The sequence below is a fragment of the Nomascus leucogenys genome, chromosome 1a (genome assembly GCF_006542625.1).
Source record: "Nomascus leucogenys isolate Asia chromosome 1a, Asia_NLE_v1, whole genome shotgun sequence".
NCBI classification, from domain to species: Eukaryota; Metazoa; Chordata; class Mammalia; order Primates; family Hylobatidae; genus Nomascus; species Nomascus leucogenys.
This window is the reverse complement of record NC_044381.1, coordinates 4,818,319-4,837,678: the sequence shown is the minus strand read 5'-3', so window position 1 is coordinate 4,837,678 and position 19,360 is coordinate 4,818,319. Positions and strand designations below refer to the sequence as shown.

The 19,360-nt window shown below is 40.2% G+C and overlaps 1 protein-coding gene across 1 annotated transcript in view; it reads left to right on the top strand.

The window, feature by feature from the left end:
• GLIS3 (GLIS family zinc finger 3) overlaps window positions 1-19,360 on the top strand; it is a 471,085-nt gene that overhangs the window by 149,068 nt on the left and 302,657 nt on the right. Inside the window, exons 2-3 of the mRNA XM_030801507.1 lie at window positions 9,243-9,450; window positions 16,311-17,427. Coding sequence (XP_030657367.1) covers window positions 9,243-9,450; window positions 16,311-17,427 — 1,325 coding nt within the window. The remainder of the gene's footprint in view (window positions 1-9,242; window positions 9,451-16,310; window positions 17,428-19,360) is intronic.

Here is a 19,360-nt window from a genome sequence, read left to right as displayed (position 1 = left end):
AATGCTTTGACATGTGCTACGCTAATAAACCTTAGGGATGAAATGTATATGCCATAATTCCTAACATAATTTGGGGTCTATGAGGGGACCCACAATAAATAATGTATTTCTTTCCCACCAGAATATCTCTTTTTTTTTTCTGATAGAGGATGTGTTGGAAGGCATAACTTTGTGTGAGAGTCCAGTGGATCTGCTGACTGGACCATAGAATTAGGCCATCTTATCTCCCTAGTCCAGGGCAGCTCTTTCAGGACAAGCCTCCTAGGTAAGGCATATACCATGTGGCAAAGAACTCTGTCTTTCCATGGTAAGTAAGCTTAGTCCCCAAAGGAAAACAAGAAGGGTTTCCTGAACTACTCATCCCCACTTATTCTTTCTACTTTGGCAGGGAAGGGTGTACTGAGAGACAGTTCCTTTTTTAAAAAATGGCTAGAAAGAAGTGTTCCTACCATTTTGCACACCTAAGTTAGATAATCATTCTCCCCATTATGGCTCAATTTGCATTACTAAAAATATCATTCTGTGACATAATCATGGCAATAACATTAACAAAAATTATAACTACTCTTTACTGAGCAGGCAGATCATATATGTTGGGCCTCACTAATCCTCGAAGCAACCATGTAGGGTGTATGGTATTATTTGTCTTTTGGAGATGGAAGAAACTAAAGCTAAGAGGTAAAATTACTCTGCTAAATGACCAAAGTTACATCCACAAGCTGGCTATGGAGGCCAGCCACCATTTCCCATGCAAAATAAAAATATTTTCCAATAGCATCTGGGACTTATTTACTTTTGAAGGAGGTGTAAGACTCATATTTTATATTAGGCATTGATTTCATTATTAAAGGAAGCCTTGCCAGTTAGGGATAGTTAGGTGCTTAGAACTAAAAATAGTGGGAAACTTTGAGCCTCAAAGTTGCAAAAACTTCATTTGCAAGTGATCTAAATTGGCTTTCAACTCTACTTCAATTGTATGTTGAATTTGTGCTTGCTAGGAAATAAAAGGGCCAGGCTTATATAAAACAGGTTTGCACAGTAAAAGGGTATGGTTGAGAGGTTTTAAAAAAAATTCCTTTCAGTCTTTCTTGCCACGTTTTGAAATTTTACTTATTTTCTATTGTATTATTGTTTTGCAGTAAAATGTTCTTGAGGTATTTTGCTAGTCACTGACACCTTAGTTTGAAGTAATCATTCTTTTCTAAAATAGCTGAGAGAAAGAGAAAATGGATATGAGGAACAAGAATGGCCTAAATAAAGCCTGGATCCCGTTCAGGCGAGGACAGATGTACGGCATGTGTGTGTGTGTATGTGTGTGTGCGTGTGTGTGTGCAGAAGGTCTTGGGCAGGAAGGCATCAGCATGCTGTTTCTGGGCACTCAGGAGAAGAGGTGCTAGAAACAATATCAGAAGGTACCATATGAGAGACAAGTTCTTTAATAAAATATAAATAGAACTAACAATGAATTTATTAAGTGCCAGGCCCTATTACATATATTAGACTTTTTAATCCTCTAAACTGAGGTAACTGCTAGTGTTAACCTCATTGAGAGATCAGGACACTGAGGTACAGAGAGCTTAAGTAACTTGTCCAAGGTCACACAGCTAGTCCGTGGTGGAGCCAGGATGGAAATCTATGGCTCTTAACTACTGTGTTATGTACTGTTAACCTCTCACTTCTTTCCTTCCACCATCTTTTCCACTTTTCTGTCTGCTTTTAGTGCCCAAGTGTCGAGTGATATCCCAACCCTAGTTGGTGATATCCCATTCTTGAATGCCCACCTGAATGTGAGTCTCAAAACCTGTGTTTGCAATTCATGATCCTGGATTGGAAAACAATTGTTCTATAAGTAACATTTGAGTGTAGATGGTATATTACATACTAATACTATATCATTGCTAAGTGTCTTGAATTCAATGATTGTATTATGGTCATATATTTAGGAATGAAGGACATGAAATCTGCAACTTAAATGGTTCAAAAATTAATACTCTAATACAAAATAAGTTTATATATAGAGATGGATAGATAGAACATTAGATAAAGTTGAAGCTTATCGTACTATTCTTGTGACGTTTCTGTAGCTTTAAAAATGTTTTCAAGGAAAAGTGTGGGAAGAAAACCCTGCTGCTTAGAGGCAGTGAGGCATATATTAATATTTACTAAACTTTTTAATCCTCAGAACAACCTTATGAGTTAGGTATTATTACTGTCCCCATTTTAGAACAGTACGCTGAGGCACAGAGACCTTAAGGACCTTCCTGATATCACACAACCAGTAAGGGCGGGAGGCAGGACTCAAACCCTAGTATGTATATTTCTCTTTCTGTAACACCTTGTGTGTGTGTCAGGTTGAACCATATAGAAATTGCTCTTACATGATCATTTTCGACCTATTAAGAATATCATTTTATATGACCCAGCCTAGGAGCAGGGATCACCTCTTTTATAATGAATGGTTGGTTTGCTGTGCATCTTCATGGCTAGACTGTGGGCTCCATGGGGGGCTGGGTTAATCTTGCTCACCATTGTCTCTGTGGACTGCCTGGCTAGTGGTTGGCATTTGATAAGTGTCAGATAAATGAACAATAACAATGTTATTGTTGGTTACTTCTCTCTGCTCTTCCCAAATATATTTCGTTCTTGTTCCCCCTGTATCTACGTCATTTTTAGAACCAGTGGATACACATAAATAGTTCTGAATGCTGCAGCCTCAGTAGTGATAATTGTGACATAATCAGTCATTTGACTTCAAGAGAACCCTTTTAACTAATGAAGACATTAATTAAAAACATGCCCTGCTAAGATGAACTCTAGGTTCAGAAATTTGAAAATACAAAACGTTTGCATTCCCTACTAGCATACAGTGATTTTGGCTAGAATGTATGTGGTACTCAGAATGCCATCCACTTAGGTCCTCATTTGAGCAGTAAACACATTTTTAAAATACGTCATGTAGTCTCTAAAAATAAGCAGTGTTTCAAAATGAAAACCAGTGCACAAGTCATTGGCACATCTGGTAGTCAGAAAAGTTGTATGGTTTGTTTTCAGGAATAACAAGCTAAGGAACATTCAAACTTGGCCAACTGAAAACTTTTCTTCTGTGATGACATGTGTTTTTTTTTTTTTTTTTTTTTTTTTTTTTTAAATTGGCTGTAGACTTAAAGCAGGAAGAATATTGGAAATGAGAAGAGAATTAAACAGCATCATTTACTATCTTGTTGTGCTCAAGGAATTATAAAGGAATGTTTTCTTTAGAAAGAGAAGGAGCAAAAAAGCAATGACAGGCATGTAACAATCATAGTATCAATAACAACAGTAGCAGTTAACATCCATTAAGTACCTACTATGTGCTTGATAGTGTGCTGAGTCCTCTATGTATGTTGTTAATACTAGATGCACAACAACCTTATGAGGTTGTATTAGTCTGTTCTCACATTGCTGTAAAGAAATACCTGAGACTAGGTAATTTACAAAGTAAAGAGGTTTAATTGGTTCACAGTTCTGCAGGCTTAACAGGAAGCATAACAGCATTTGGGGTGGCCTCAGGAAACTTTCAATGATGGCAGAAGGTGAAGGTGAAGCAGTCACATCTTACATGGCTGGAGCAGGAGGAAGGGAGAGCCATGGGCAGTGCCACACACTTTTATACAACCAGATCTCATGGGAACTCTAACACGAGAATAGCACCAAAGGGACAGTGCCAAAGCATTCATGAAGGCTCTATCCCAATGATCCAATCACCTCCCACCAGGCCCCACCTCCAAAATTGGGCATTACAATTAAACATGAGATTTGGGTGGGGACACAGATCCAAAGCATATTATATCATCCTGACCCCTCCCAGGTCTCATGTCCTCACATTGCAAAATACAATCATCCCTTCCCAACAGTCTCCAAAGTCTTAACCCATTCCAGCATTAACTCAAAAGTCTGAAGTCCAAATACTCATCTGAGACAAGGCTAGCGCTTCCACCTGTGAGCCTGTAAAATCAAAAAACAAGTTAGTTACTGCTAAGATACAATGGAGGTACAGACATTGGGTAAACATTCCCATTCCAAAAGGGAGAAATTGGCCAAAATAAAGGGGCTATAGGTCCTATGCAAGCCCCAAACCCCCTAGGGCAGTCATTAAATCTTAAAGCTCCCAAATAATCTCCTGTAACTCCTTGTTTCACATCCAGGCCACACTGGTGCAAGAGGTGGGCTCCTAAGGCCTTGGGTAGCTCTGCTTCTGAGGCTTTGCAGGGTGCAGCCCTGGCAGCTGTTTTCATGGGCTGGCATTGAGTACCTCTGGCTTTTCCAGGTGCAGGGTGCAAGCTGACAGTGCATCTACCATTTTGGGGTCTGGAAGATGGTGGCCCTCTTGTCACAGCTCCATTACACAGTACTGCAGTGGAGACTCTGTGTGGAGGCTCCAACCCCACATTTCACCTCCACACCTCCCTAGAAGAGGTTTTCCATGTGGCCTCTACCCCTGCAGCAGGCTTCTGCCTGGACATCCAGGCTTTTCCATACATCCTCTGAAATCTAGGCAGAAGCTACCAAGCCTCAACTCTTGCATTTTGTGCACCTACAGGCTTAATACCATGTGGAAGCCACCAAGTCATCTATGGTTTGCACCCTCTGAAGCAGAGGCCTGAGCTGTACCTGGGCCCCTTTGAACCAAGACTGGAGCTAGAGCTGCTGGGATGCAGGGAGCAGTGTTAGGAGGCCCTGCAGTGCAGCAGAGATCTGGGCCTGGCCCATAAAATCATTCTTCCCTCTTAGGCCTTTGGGCCTGTGATGACAGGTGCTGCCAGAAAGTTATCTGAAATGTTTTTGGGGCCTTCCCCCATTGTCTTGGCTGTGAGTACTTGCCGCGTCTTTACTTACGCAAATTTCTGCAGCCTGCTTGAATTCTTCTCCTGAAAATGCTTTTTTCTTTTTTACCACATGGACAGGCTGTAAATTTTCCAAACTTTTACACTCTGCTTCCCTTTTAAATGTAACTTCCAGTTTCAGGTCATTTCTTTGCTCACATATATAAACACAGGTTGTTAGAAACAGCCAGGCCACATCTTGAACTCTTTGCTGCTTAGAAATTTCTTCCTCCAGATACACTAAATCACTCTCAAATTCAAAGTTCCACAGATCCCTAGGGCAGGGGCACAATGCCTACAACCTCATTGCTAATGCATAACAAAAGTGACCTTTGCTCCAGTTCCCAGTAAGTTCCTCATCTCTGTCTGAGACCTCCTCAGCCTGGACTTCACTGTCCATATCACTATCGGCATTTTGGTCATAATTCAGGCAGTCTGTAGGAAGTTCCAGTATTTTCCACATCTTCCTGTATTCTTCTGAGTCCTCCACACTCTTTCAACTTCTGTTCATTACCCAATTCCAAAGCTTCTTCCACATTTTCAGGTATCATGGTAATGCCCCACTCCTTGGTATTAGTCTGTTCTCGCATTGCTATAAAGAAATACCCCAGCCTGGCTAATTTATAAAGAAAAGTGGTTTAATTGGCTCATGGTTCTGCAGGCTTAACAGGAAGCATAGAAGCTTCTGGGGAGGTCTCTGGAAACTTTCAGTCATAGTGGAAGGCGAAGGGGAAACAGGCATGTGTTACATGGTTGGAGCAGGAGGAAGAGAGAGAGGGGGAGATGCCACACACTTTGAAACATCCAGATCTCATGAGAACTCTATCATGAAAACAGCACCAAAGGGATGGTGCTAAACCATTTATGAAGGATCCACCCCCCATGATCCAATCACCTTCTACTGGGCCCCACCTCCAAAACTGGGCATTACAGTTGAATGTGAGTTTTGGGTGGGGACACAGATCCAAACCATATCAGAGGGAGGGTTAATTTTATCCCTGTTTTGCAGATGAGAAGACATAGACATGGAGAAATACAGCACAAAAATGTTAAGTAATTTGCCTAAGTCCCCAAATAGCAGATCCCAGGCAAGCTGTCTCCAGAACCCACACTCCAAGACACTGCACAATTCTGAGAAGTCTAGAGGTATAGGTGTTCATTATGTTTCTGGCACTATGAAAGAACTTAGATGGCTGTCTTGAGCACAGTGGTTCTTGGTCAGACTTGTTTGCCTGCATGTGTGAGACAGATGATGCCATTTTCCATTTTCCAGAACATCCTCATAGTTGTACCACAAACATTTACATGTTCCCAAGAAGTTCACCATTAATTTTCATGCTTCAAGGATACCATTTGTGATACCATTTGTGCTTAGATGGGGTTAAAGTTGATCAGTGATAGCTTCTTGGCCTTTTGGCTAAGATCAAGTGTAAAGTTGACCAGTGAATTTGGGAGTAGGAGGTGGTGTAGTAAGAATGTGGAGATATTAGGGAGATAATTAGCATTTCTTTATTACAAAGCAAGAAAACAATGTGAATGTATGAATCCAGAGTAGAGAGTTACAGAGGCAGCCTTGACCAGTGTAAAATTCTGGCCCAGGAAGATGGATTTATAATTACTACCCCCACTGACTTCATATTCCATTCAGATCTAGTTAGCAATTCTGTGGAGAGGCATCGAAGGATTGACTTGGAGATTTTTGTTTCTGCTTTTTGAAAAACAGGCACTGTGTATCAAAAAAAGATGACCAGGAGAGTTTCAATGGAATAACTTGTCAGTATTTAATATTCACTTATAAGTATCTTTTATTTTCATTCATTCATTCTAATTTCACTGGATAGATTTTATTATGTAATGTGCGTTAGACCCTAAGTTAGGTGCTAAGGAAGTAGAGATGCCTCAAACAAGAGCTTTGTCTTTAAACAGCAGTGAGGTATAAAAGTGAGAAGATGGCAGGCATGTAAAGAGTTTAGTTCCCTGAAGCACTATGGGTGCTGAGGCACATGTGTGATGGGAGATGTGGACAAATTAAAGAAGCAGTGGTCAGATCTGCCTAACAGGTAGTGGAGGAGGAGGTCATATAGGAGGTGACCCTTGAATTGAGACCTTAAAGATGCAGAGGTGCTCACTAGATGGATAAGTTAGGGTAAGGGCATTCCAGGCAGAGAGAAGAGCATGAACAAGACAAGGGTTAAAATAAATGTTTCAGTGATGCCATTAGTTTGTACTGGCTCTAAGGTGTGCATGTTTTTACATTACAACATCTCTGAAATCTGGACATCACGCACTAGTTGGACTGGCAGTTCATGTTCTTACTGGTACGTAAAATAATGGTACACCTTACAATATGCCATTTTAGTTTTATGAAATAATCTGTTGATATGTTTTGCCATCAAGTAGTATTTCTTGGATGCTGTTCCAGCTGCTATGTCTTTGTTTTAGAGGTAGATAGATATTAATACCTTTTTACTGAAGAGGAAATAGGCATGGAATGACTGAGTTCCTTAGATAAATATATGACATTAAATTTGACAGAATACTTGATATTTGATGTTGCTCTTAATAGTAGTGGCTAGTAGCAATGGGACCTGGGGAAAGAATTCATATAGAGAATTCATTCATTCAGTCTTATATACTGGACTAGGCCATGAACCATCACATTGCCTTTTTTCAAGGTAAAAAGGGAGTTTGAAAAGCTAATGCATGTAGCTTATTGAGCTTTTTAAAGATATTGAATTTATGATGCATTACATAAAGGTGTACCTGTTATTCTTGGTGTCAAGATGAAGCCCTGATAATACAGTGCTTTATGAGTTACGAAAACAATATCTATAACTGATCTTTTAAGGCACAAGAAGATGGATCAGATATAAACTGCAATGGGAGGGGTAAAGGAGAGGTTCTGGTTTATGTATCTGGGAAAGAAAATCAGAGAAATTTCTTTTGGAGCGAATGATCTTGGAAAGTGTACAAGGAAGAAACTAGGCATATCAGAGCCTAAATTTAATCACACAGGTGACATAAAAATACATTCTAGTAGAATCAGTTTCTATTCTATCTTTAAATCCCTGTGTGATTTTGTGCAGGTCAATTACCGCTTGGATTTTAGTGTCCCATAAGTCTGCTCTAGACCAGGATTTCCAGCAGCTAATGATGCTGTGACTCCCCCAGCATTTTTGAGATAGGGCTGCAATGATGGAAACAGTGATTGCTCCCATGTCTTGTTTGTTCTATTGTTTGGGGCTGGGGGGCCCTTGGGAAGAATGTTACAAAAGATGACAAGTAAAGGCACTTTTGGGCTATTGATTTAATTTTGGGGAAAACAAAATAGGAAATTATGACCCCTACAGCTAAGAAAAGTGACAGTGACACTTTTCTTCCTACTTTGATCCCAAATATATCAATGAAAAAGATGGGAAATTTGCAATGTAAAGCTTAATTTGTTAAAGATTGAGATCGTATATATTTTTGTTTGCTAGAAATGGGAACAGAGTGTATAGTTACTGAGACTTGACCAGGTAGTTGACAAAAAAAGTTTGAGAAAGTGCATCCATGTAAAAAGAATGTCTAGAATGATTCAGCTCATTATGATTTTTTTATAAATGAGTCATGGCAGTGTTTGCCTTTCTCAAACTCTTTGCTTTTCACTTTTCCATAACGACACAGATTCTTGTGGGTTCCCTTTTTTCTTTCCCCTTTGGGTATGTACCAGCTTTTACTACACTGAAAGATTGTTACTAATGAAAATGAAAAATCTATGTCCAATTTAGTTACCATGCTGTTTTTCAAATGAGCATTTTGTTTACAACTCTCTCATCCTGATTTTTTTAAAAATTGAGTAGATGTCCAATGACAGTGTGTTGAGATGAGGAGGAAAAAAACCAAGAGTAGAGAGACACAGCCAGACTACATCCTTGTGAAGGGACTTATTGGAAGTACAGATTTGCAATGAAGTAAACCAGTTAAACAGGTTTTTTCCAGTAGTGTCAACTTTCCTTGCTGGGTGATTCAAGATATTAGCTATTCTAGGAAAAAACTTGGTTTGATACAGGCAGTCCCATCTACTTACCACCTTAACCCTTTAGGTAAGGATATTATAAAATATGATTTTTAATATAACTGGACACTTCTACATAGAAGGAGTAAAATTTAAGCACATTTTATATGAGTGCTCATTAGGGAAAGGTTTCTATTATAGCATTATGGCTTTGTCATTGGAATTGGAGAAAGCCTTTTGCTATCACCAATACTAAAAAAAAAAAAAAAATTGATCTGAGGACTGTCTCTAAAAATGGGTCCTGATACAAGCGTGCACATGTCTGTATTTACTGATTTCTGATGTAAGGGACATGAAAGCTAACCTGATTCATTTGTTTTTAGGGGCTCTTGGCTTTGGGCCTCAGTGCAAGTCCATTGGAAAAGGCAGCTGCAACAATCTAGTGGTCACCAGCAGTCCCATGATGGTTCAGCGACTGGGACCCATTTCACCTCCTGCAAGCCAGGTCTCTACAGCATGCAACCAGATCAGTCCTAGCTTACAGAGGGCAATGAATGCAGCCAACCTGAATATACCTCCTTCAGATACCAGGTCTCAAGTTAACTTTTTTTTCCCCTTTCTTTATGGTATAAACACACCCCACGAGTGTTTTCCCTTCTCTTTCTGAATACACACACACACACACACACACTCATACACTTACACACTCAAGCAACTCTCTCAATTTGAGGTTTGTAGGGGAATATGTCTAAAACTAAGTATGTGCCATCGTATCATCTTAATTGGGAGGAATGGTCTAATACCTACTGCCTCGTGGTGTGAGTGAAATGAATACCTAATTTCAGATTGTGGGGCCTCAGTGACTGAAACACGGTGTGTACATTTGTCAATTTCTGGTGAAGCAATCATATCATGGCCTAGCAAATTTGCGTGGTCCATGTACACCTATCTTACCTGCCAGGTTTTCTGTGAATATGATACAGAGTTTCCAGGCAGCTCTACAATCTGTTTTGTCTATCTGTGAATCCATCCAGCTACCCATCTACGTAAATATTTGTTAAGTGTCTACTATCTGCATAATATAATAGTTGAAGTTTCGGGGCTTAGTAGAGAGAGTAAAGATAGAAAGCATAAATTTTAAGGCTTTCTGATGTGTCTGGAAAGGCATACTTTCGTGTTTGAGTTACATAACATTTCAACACAATGTCGATTAGGTTCCAGAGTAAGTAGGTACTATAAATGCCATGTATCTATCTCCAAGGGAGGGAATTGAATAGAAAAGGGAAATCACCCCCTCAGACAAAGTTTTCTCTCTCTCAAGGTTGATATTAGGTGGGAGGGGGCATAAAACCAAAATACTCTACAGTGTTTAAAGTCTATTTCTATGTTTGAAATAAATTATTTTATCTTCTAGAAGTTATTTTCTTGGAAAAACACAATCCATAGTTTCTGCCTTAGTCCTAGTTCTGCCATAACTATGGTCTTGCAAAGGAATTTTACTCTCTAAGCCCCTGCTTCCTCTTCTTTGGGATCTGTCACCTGCTACGTGCCTTGCGGTTCTGGGATCTTGTGTCTTCTTCCTTTCCTTCCTCCTAACCCCGTTCTCCCCTCTTGCATCTCTGTGCTGTGCCTCCTAGTTACTATTTGAGACTCTGAAATCATAGTTCCTGAATCATTTATTTATGCCAATTTTTTCGTGAGATAGAAACTTGTTTTTCACCTGAGACTTTTTGTGATGGGAAGCTGCTGTCATTTTCCCATTGATGATTATGCCTTAAGGGACTCCTCAGACCTGCTGAGTGCTGCATGTAAAATGAACTGTGCTCATGGGGTGGGTGTCATTGGGAAGCCTTCAGCTTCCTTTCTGTGGCAAGTCCAGCCCATGCCTTGAAGGCAGAAGTCATAATTAACGGTGAAACTGACAGTAGTCAGGGCACAGACTGCTTAAGCCATGTATCTTATGCAGTCCCTTTTATGGGTCGGCCAGAGAGGGGTCATTATCTCAGTGTTTTCTGGCATATTTGATTCCTTAGCATAATTTTATAACCTTAAAAGACAATACCTTAACGATTCACTGACAAGTGTTTTTGACTGTGTATTTATTATTTGAGTCCTTCTATGGAATTTTGTTTTTCGGATGAGCAAAGAAACAGGAATTGGGAATTGGCTTGGTGAAATATAGAACTTACCTTTAGCAATTTGGAAAGGTTGCATTTATTTGTGAGCCTTGGTTTGTGTATTTCATCAATGGAGAGAAAGAATAAGGGGCAACAGTTCAGTAAGAAGCAAAGTTGAACATTTTACTGGAGATAAAGAGAAGATGGAGAGAGAATCAGCTTAGTGTTTTATACATTGGGTGCATGCTGGGAGTGGATGGAAGTGGAAAAGGGGGCATGAACCGTCCAGTTTAAGAGATGCTGCCCTATGAAAAGCTGCAAAATGTATTGTTTTTCCTGATTATATAATTCTTATTCACTGTAGAAAATGTGGAAAACATGGAAAAGTACCAAGCACTAAATGACAGTCATCCTGAATTCTATCCCCAGAGACAAGCCATGGGTGGAATTTTGATACACATCCTTCCAGTTATAGTCAAACATATACAATAAACATAGGTTTTCCTTTCCACTAAATTGATCTAGTAATCTACATAGTTTTTAATTACCTTTTTCCCGTTAATGTATTATAAGCTTTTATAATAAAAGCCTCTTTCAACATCATATAATGGCTTCTTCCTGTCCAGGATTCCACTTTATAAAGAAAGTGTATAAATAAAATTATAATTTTAAAAATCAGTCTTTTGTTAGTTGGCACTTAGTTGTTTCCCATTCTTTAAATATTATAAATAATGCTTTATTGTATCAGCTCTGTACATCTTTTGTTGCACAATTCTGATTATTAGAATAAATTCTTAAAAGTAAAATTTGTTGTGTTAAAAGAGTTTTGAGGCTTTTTATACATATTCTCAAATTGTACTGCAGGAACTCACTAGCAATTTATAAACTAACCGGCATTCTAAGAGAGTGCCTGTTTTCTAAGACACCATTCATTACTAGGTATTATTATTTTTAGAACTTTTGCTAGTTTAGAAACTTTGCCAGTTTGATCTGTAAAATGTTATTTTATCTTAATTTGCATTCTTAGTTATTGACAATATTAAAGTTTTCATAAATAAATCTATGAAGTTTCATAGATTTATTGGCTGTTTGTATTTTTTCTTTTGACCTCCTTTGGGTATGTTTTTTGGGTGTGCTTATCTTGGGAAAAGCTCTTTTTCCTTAGCTTTGCTGGATTCTATTTAATCCAATAATAAGAATTATGCCTTAATGCTGTATATTTGCCTAGATTAATTTCCCAACCATTTCTGATTACCCATGCTTAATAATAAATGCAAACTATACATTACCGTCTTGAAGATCCAGGAGCCATTCTTGATTTAGGCCTTGCCAAAACTCGAATACAGAGGCCATCGTATATATTTCCCCTAAAATGACAAGGCTGAGGTGCTGATACAATAACATCATACAGCAGTTTCATAGAGCAGTCTAACAAACACTGAGTAGTAAAACAAACATTCTACTCAGATGCTACCTGCATGGGTTTTGTAGCATACTTAGCTTTTCTAGTGTTTTCACATGCAATGTAATCCTGCATTTTATGGTTGAATATTCACAAACTACCTGCAAATATTTCTGTTTAAGACCTGATGGAACCAGGACACAGAAAGTCCAAGTGCTTAGCTTGTCGGTGACAAAGTTCAGCCATCACCGAATGTTATTCCAGATCCAAAATGGCACTGTATTTAGATTTTTATTTCCTAAATCAGAAATTCTTGGTGATGGTTTCCTTTGAGAGTATATCCACAAAGGTCAGAGAAGGCTAAGGGGGTTGAGGATGCACTCCAGGCTCTCTGTAAATTGTAACACTTTATAAAGCCATCCTGTCTTTAGATACAGTACTAATTCTTTTGGGGGATTTGCTGAGGCACATAGACACGAATTTCCAGATAGACTAGGACTGGCCGTCTTTTTCACGATCTACATATACAGGAAATATATCTTTTCTTTTGAGGAATTCTCCATGTGATGTATTAGAACTTCTTTTGAGCTTGACATGGAAGCAAACATCTGACATGGTCATCATGCCTCTCATGCTTTTATGGCCCCATACAAGTTACTGAGTTCTTGCTTGACCAGCCGCCCTAATCATTTTTGCTGAGGGTTTCTGAGTTTTCCTATTAATTTTATTTTGTTCAAGATATATCTCCTTTCCTTTTACATATAGTTCCAAATTAACCAATCACCAGAAGTAATATCATTAGGATCAGATGAGCATATGGAAATGGAGATTGCTCTCAAATGATGATACAGCTGTCACTTTCTTTGCTGTGGGCCTGGTGTGGGTAGCAGCAGGAGTTAGAGGGGAGAATCCTTTGGAACCATTCACATTCATTCAACATATTATTGCAGGAAGAACAGAAAATTTGGGTACCCATCGTAGCTTTTGTGACTTTAAGCCTGTTTGTTATACCAGGTCTTTCAATTAAGCAGAGCATTGTGGGTCACATGTGGGATACAGTGTAAAGAAAACAATAGAGAACGTGTATGATCCAGTAGGTCACTGCCCCGCAAGCACAGCTTCACTTGTATTTCTCTAAGAACTTTGGGGTGTGTGTGTGTGTGTGTGTGTGTGTGTGTGTGTGTGTATGTCACTGGCAGAAATTTCTCAAACCCTGTTTTATTCTTTGTAAAATAGAAGTTATTTTTAAAATCCAGTTTACTTAACTGACAGGTTGTATCAAATGAGATCACACATAGGGAAAATGCTTTGTGAGTGCCATAAATAATGTTCTGTTGTCATTATATTGATTATTTATTTACTTTCCTAATCAACAGTTTTTTGATTACTTAGTATGTATCTTACATTCTGGTAGGCACTGGGAAGATAAAAATGATCCCTTCTGTTAAAAGACTTTGAAATTTATTGAAGAATATAACACCCACAGATGCCTGAAGTTAACTACATTTAAGACATGTTGCAGACAGTATATAACTTCTTTGGGAAGAGAACTCTCATAGGGAGCTAGTGTACTGGGGAGAGATCTCATGGATTAGAGCTTTGAAAGATTAAAAGATCTGAGTAATCACACAGGAGGGAGACTGGCTGCTAGGCAAAGGCCATTTGGGGAAGTTTTGTTCTCATTAGGTGTTTGAGATAGAAGAGAGTTCTCTGTTCATATTAATACTTTAATGAATAGAATATAGAATTTGCGTTCTGAAAAATATATAATTGTCTTAGAAAACTCAGATGCCCAAGAAGTTATATAATGTGCCTGCATGGCTTTATGCTCGGATTGTAATTGAGCCATATTTAGGTATAATTTGAGAGAAATGAGAATCATCTCTCAACAATGGAGCAAATGAACGTTTTACTATAGGCTGCCCTGAAACCAAGTAATACAATTTTATAAGCAAAGTATATATAGGTGGATAACATACTTCTGTCTGTTAGTCATGACTTAACAATCTAATATGCTCCAGTATGACAGTGACAGTCAATTGTAGCACCTGAGAATGTGCATCCATTCAGGCATGTAGCTCTGCCAAAGCTCTGGTTCGTTATGTTCTATGAACTTTCTAAACCTCCAGGTGTAAAGCAGTCAGTTGTCTCTGCCTCATGTATGACAGGACTACTAATTTAGTTTGGGTCCGAAAGTAATTCCTGGATCTTGCTGGGGAAGAGACCAAAAGGCCCTTGACATCCAATCACCAGGAGTCGTCAGCTGAGCTCTGCAGGAAGAGCCACATGCTGCAAGTGTGCTGGGAAAATAATTGAAAAGTGTCCATGGGGAATTAAAAACTAGATGGTTCCAAAACCACTGTGGAGCTTGCAAAAAGACTAACCTGAATTTAAGGACGTGGACCAAGAGGAAAATCTATGTCAAGGGCAACTGGATGTAAATTCCTGCTATGTTTGTCTTTGGTAAACATTACTTCACTCGATGGTAACATCTCGTTGATCATGGTGTTATCACCTTGTACTGTGCATTTTGGAGCTGAGATGTTTTTCTTGCTAATATCATATGCTTGTATGAAATGGTGTTTGTGGCTTCCATTTTGTGAAACAGAGTAAGATGAGCAGGTGGGATGAAAATGCTTCTCTTTTACCTCAGTTCCTTTGTGACAGGTTGATGTTTAACAGATGGAAATAATGTGTTCATTTTGAGAAGATACACGTTTTGCATAACGTTTTGTTGTGATTAATTTTTTGTCAGTAAAAAAGACCTCAGTAGACAGTCAATGCAGGTACATGGAATAAGCCAGGTTCTTCTGATATACGCCATGTCTGGGTCAAGAAATACAGCGTGTTGTGTCTTGCCACTGTGGCAAATTTTCCTTCCAAGGGACGTATCTTTTATTCTCAATTATTTTCACACTTGAAGTTAGCCGAAAGATCGAGAAGTGATTTTTATTTTCAAGGTGACAATGTCACAGTAAAGCAAAATGAATTTTAAAGTGACCAGAGCTACGTTATGAACCATTCTGATATGCAGATAATATATTGTGAGACATACGGGATGTTTGTAAAGGGTAAGAAAAATAGGAGAGGAATTGTTGCAAAAGTGAACTACAGAAAGTGAATGATCTGCTCTTGGCCCAAAGCTGCTTGGATTTAAGGACGAGAGTTCACAGAAAACCCAACTAGCAAGTGTGATTAAATCCTGAATGGCTCTAATGCTTAATTCCAGATATGGCTTGTTATCAGTTTGTTACTCCCTTATATATTATAGCTGCTTTTTATATTTTTTTCATTTTCTGGGGTGATTTGATGTAACTGAGAACTGGCAATGTGAATTACTATCTTTAAAAAAATCAGAATAATTCCTTAATGTCAGTGAAACTAAATTGTGAAATTATTAAGTCCCCTGGACAACCCTTTGACTTTGAGGATTCACTTTTTTTTTTCAAATAAAGCGTGAGTTTATACGTTACTTTCCCAAATGGATTTTACTTGAAGGCTGAGATTCTGCAAAGCCTGTCATAACATGCTGCACACAGTAGGTGCTTAACAAATACTTATTTGGTTGGCTTTAACAGGTATCATTAATTTTTCTCAGGTCTCTATCCTTTTTCCCCTATACTGAAAACGTTATTTAAAAATAAAGCAAGGACTATTTATTACTAAAGTATTAAGATTATTTATAACAATAGATCTTTTGTTACATTATTTCAGCGAGCGTTAGGTTTTATTGTTCTTCTTGGTAAAATGTTATTTACCTGGAACTAGAAGCCTTGGATTTTATCTTAGCCCAGGAATGTGTGTTTAGCACAGAATGTAATTAGGGGAAATACTTAAGGGATTGTCAATGCAGTGTTCTTTTAGCTCTTAAGCAATCCATATCCTGCTAACATGTTTATCTTTTTTTTCTTCCTTTCTGGCTGCTGTTCCAGGTCCCTTATTTCGCGTGAATCTTTGGCGTCCACGACCTTGAGTCTGACGGAAGGTCAGTCGCCCTCGGGTGTGAAGCAGGAGTGGTCTCACGGCTACAGGGCCCTCCCTTCGCTCTCCTCCAACCGCGGCTCTCAGAATGGCCTTGATCTAGGGGATCTCCTTGGCCTTCCTCCCGGGACATCCGTGTCCAGCAATAGTGTCTCTAACTCATTACCATCCTACCTTTTTGGCATGGAAAATAGCCACTCTCCTTACCCTAGTCCTCGGCACGCATCCACCAGGTCCCACTCGGCCCGCTCTAAGAAGAGAGCCCTGTCCTTGTCCCCGCTGTCCGATGGCATGGGGATAGATTTCAATACCATCATCCGCACGTCGCCCACGTCCTTGGTGGCCTACATCAACGGGTCGAGGGCTTCCCCGGCCAACATGTCCCCGCAGCCAGAGGTCTACGGGCATTTCCTGGGCGTGCGCGGCAGCTGCATTCCCCAGCCGTGCCCGGTGCCCAGCGGCCAGAAGGGCGTGCTGGTGGCCCCTGGAGGCCTGGTGCTGCCGGCCTACGGCGAGGACGGGGCCCTGGAGTACGAGCGCATGCAACAGCTGGAGCACGGCGGCCTCCAGCCGGGCCTGGTCAACAACATGGTGGTGCAGCACGGCCTGCCGGGCCCCGACAGCCAGCCGGCCGGCCTGTTCAAGACCGAACGCCTGGAGGAGTTCCCGGGCAGCACCGTAGACCTGCCCCCCGCGCCTCCTCTCCCTCCTCTGCCGCCGCCCCAAGGTCCCCCACCCCCTTACCATGCCCACGCGCACCTTCACCACCCGGAGCTCGGGCCCCACAGCCAGCAGCTGGTCTTGCCCCAGGCCGCCCTGGACGACGACGGGGAGATGGACGACGTCGGGGGCAAGCATTGCTGCCGCTGGATCGACTGCAGCGCCCTGTACGACCAGCAGGAGGAGCTCGTGCGGCACATCGAGAAGGTCCACATCGACCAGCGCAAAGGGGAGGACTTCACTTGCTTCTGGGCCGGTTGCCCTCGAAGATACAAGCCCTTCAACGCCCGCTATAAACTGCTGATCCACATGAGAGTCCACTCCGGGGAGAAGCCCAACAAGTGTACGGTGAGTTTCCGAAGCGCAAGGGGTGACCTCTCTTGAAGGCCCAGCTTGCTTTGCATACGTGTGTTTTTTCCTAACTCGGCCCATGGAGTTTGCGTGCGTGGTGGTCTAGATATCCATGAGATGGGGTTCCTCTTCAGCTTGAGGAAGGGGAAGGTTTCCTCCATGATTAGTGGCCCTCCATTTCTATATTTCTTTCTGCAAAGGTACATGATCCGTCCCAGCAGGTGATCAGTCTGCCACACTGTGTAAAATCTTGGAAAGGAGATGCCAGCCAGGTACCAACTTTGAATTTCCTTAATGTGTATGGATGTGCAAGAGCAGAAGGACACAGATTGCACATCAGCAAGCTTTAGTTCTTTTCCAAAGCAAATATGCAGTGACTTTTCCTTCCCTCCAATAACCGGGCTAGAATTGGGATGGGGAGAAGAGTGGTTTTGATATTTGAAAAGGAACTCACCAACCACTTAGCAACTTGGCTAGTAAAAGTGTTTCGGCATGCATCCACATGCCTGCACTCTGTACCTTCCAGGGTTGAGAGACTAGCTAATGATTTATAGTCGGCATAAAATCACCCAGGGGATACACAGGAGCAGAATCTCACAGGATCTTAACTAATTTTAAGAGGCAATTTTAAGAGGAGAAAGGGCAGGGAAGCCTTTGGTGCTGAGGGAAGTGGGCCTGATGTCTCTTTTTTCCTTGCCTCTGCCTTTCACAACATCCATCCTGGAACTCTCTCTGTTTCTTGGCAAAGTTTACTATTTTTGAATAATATGATTCTTAAATGATTTCACAACAATTTCACACCTCACAGAAACCCTCAGGGTTTATAAGCAGGGCATCACCCTTGGGATCACAGGATGGCTTTGCACAATCTCAGACAGCCCACTTAAGTATTGGAAAAAGAAGAACATATGTTTTATATTAGTTTAGATGGACAGAAATATTTCATTTAGAGTTAAAGTCTAAGATTTCTATGTATTCCCTGGATATTGAGTATGGTGCAGGTCACTAAATATGTGAAACATATAAATCACTTTAAACAGAAATTTATTTGTACTGTGGTTCCCCAGCCCAAGTTCCTTCTTTCTATAGTATGTCAGTGATGAAAAAGAATCTGGACTATTTGTATGCTTGATTATAGATTGGCCAAGGTTTCTGATTCATGTAAAAGCAAACCAAACAGGTGATAGATAAAATGCAAGTATTCAAAGCACTTTTTCCCGCCCAGTAGGTATTTTTGAAAGTTTTAAGAATTTCTTGTGGAATGGAATTGCATTTCTTGTCACTACATTATGCACCACATTGTGATTTTTCTCAAGGAAAACCTGAAGCTGATACATTGCGAGAATGCCAGGTTATATGAGTGAAAAGAATAATTACTTTCCAGACAGTAAAGCCTTACTCTGTCGCTAGGGTTCTGCATTAAAAATGCCAGAAAGAGACAAGCAATTGAAGGCAATTCCATTTACTCTGGAACACACCGGCCTATTGCAGGCAGGAAAGACATTCAGCCTCTGAAGGAAAACAGTCCAACCTTTTAGTTGTGACTAATCCTGGCTGAAAATAGTTTACTGGATTTGGCTTTACTGAAATAAACATAAAGGCTCGAATTATCCAGAAAAATATTTTTTGCATTGCAAAATTAATTTTTGTGCAATAGGATTTCCCCATTTTTCTACTGTTCCCAGGCTTTGCAAAGACATATAACTTTATAAAGTTGACTTTTGCTGAAGTGCATGATGAATATCAAAAATAGAAATAGTTCAGTGAAAGAATAAGCTGATAGGTTAATGTTTGCAGGCTTAAGCCCAGCTTCTCATTGTCTTGTTCAGAATGGGTATGGGAGATGATTCCTCTTCCTCTGCTCTGCCCACTCCCCACATCTAGGTGGAATCTTTATAAAATTCAGATTGGTGATTTAACAGTGTATCGA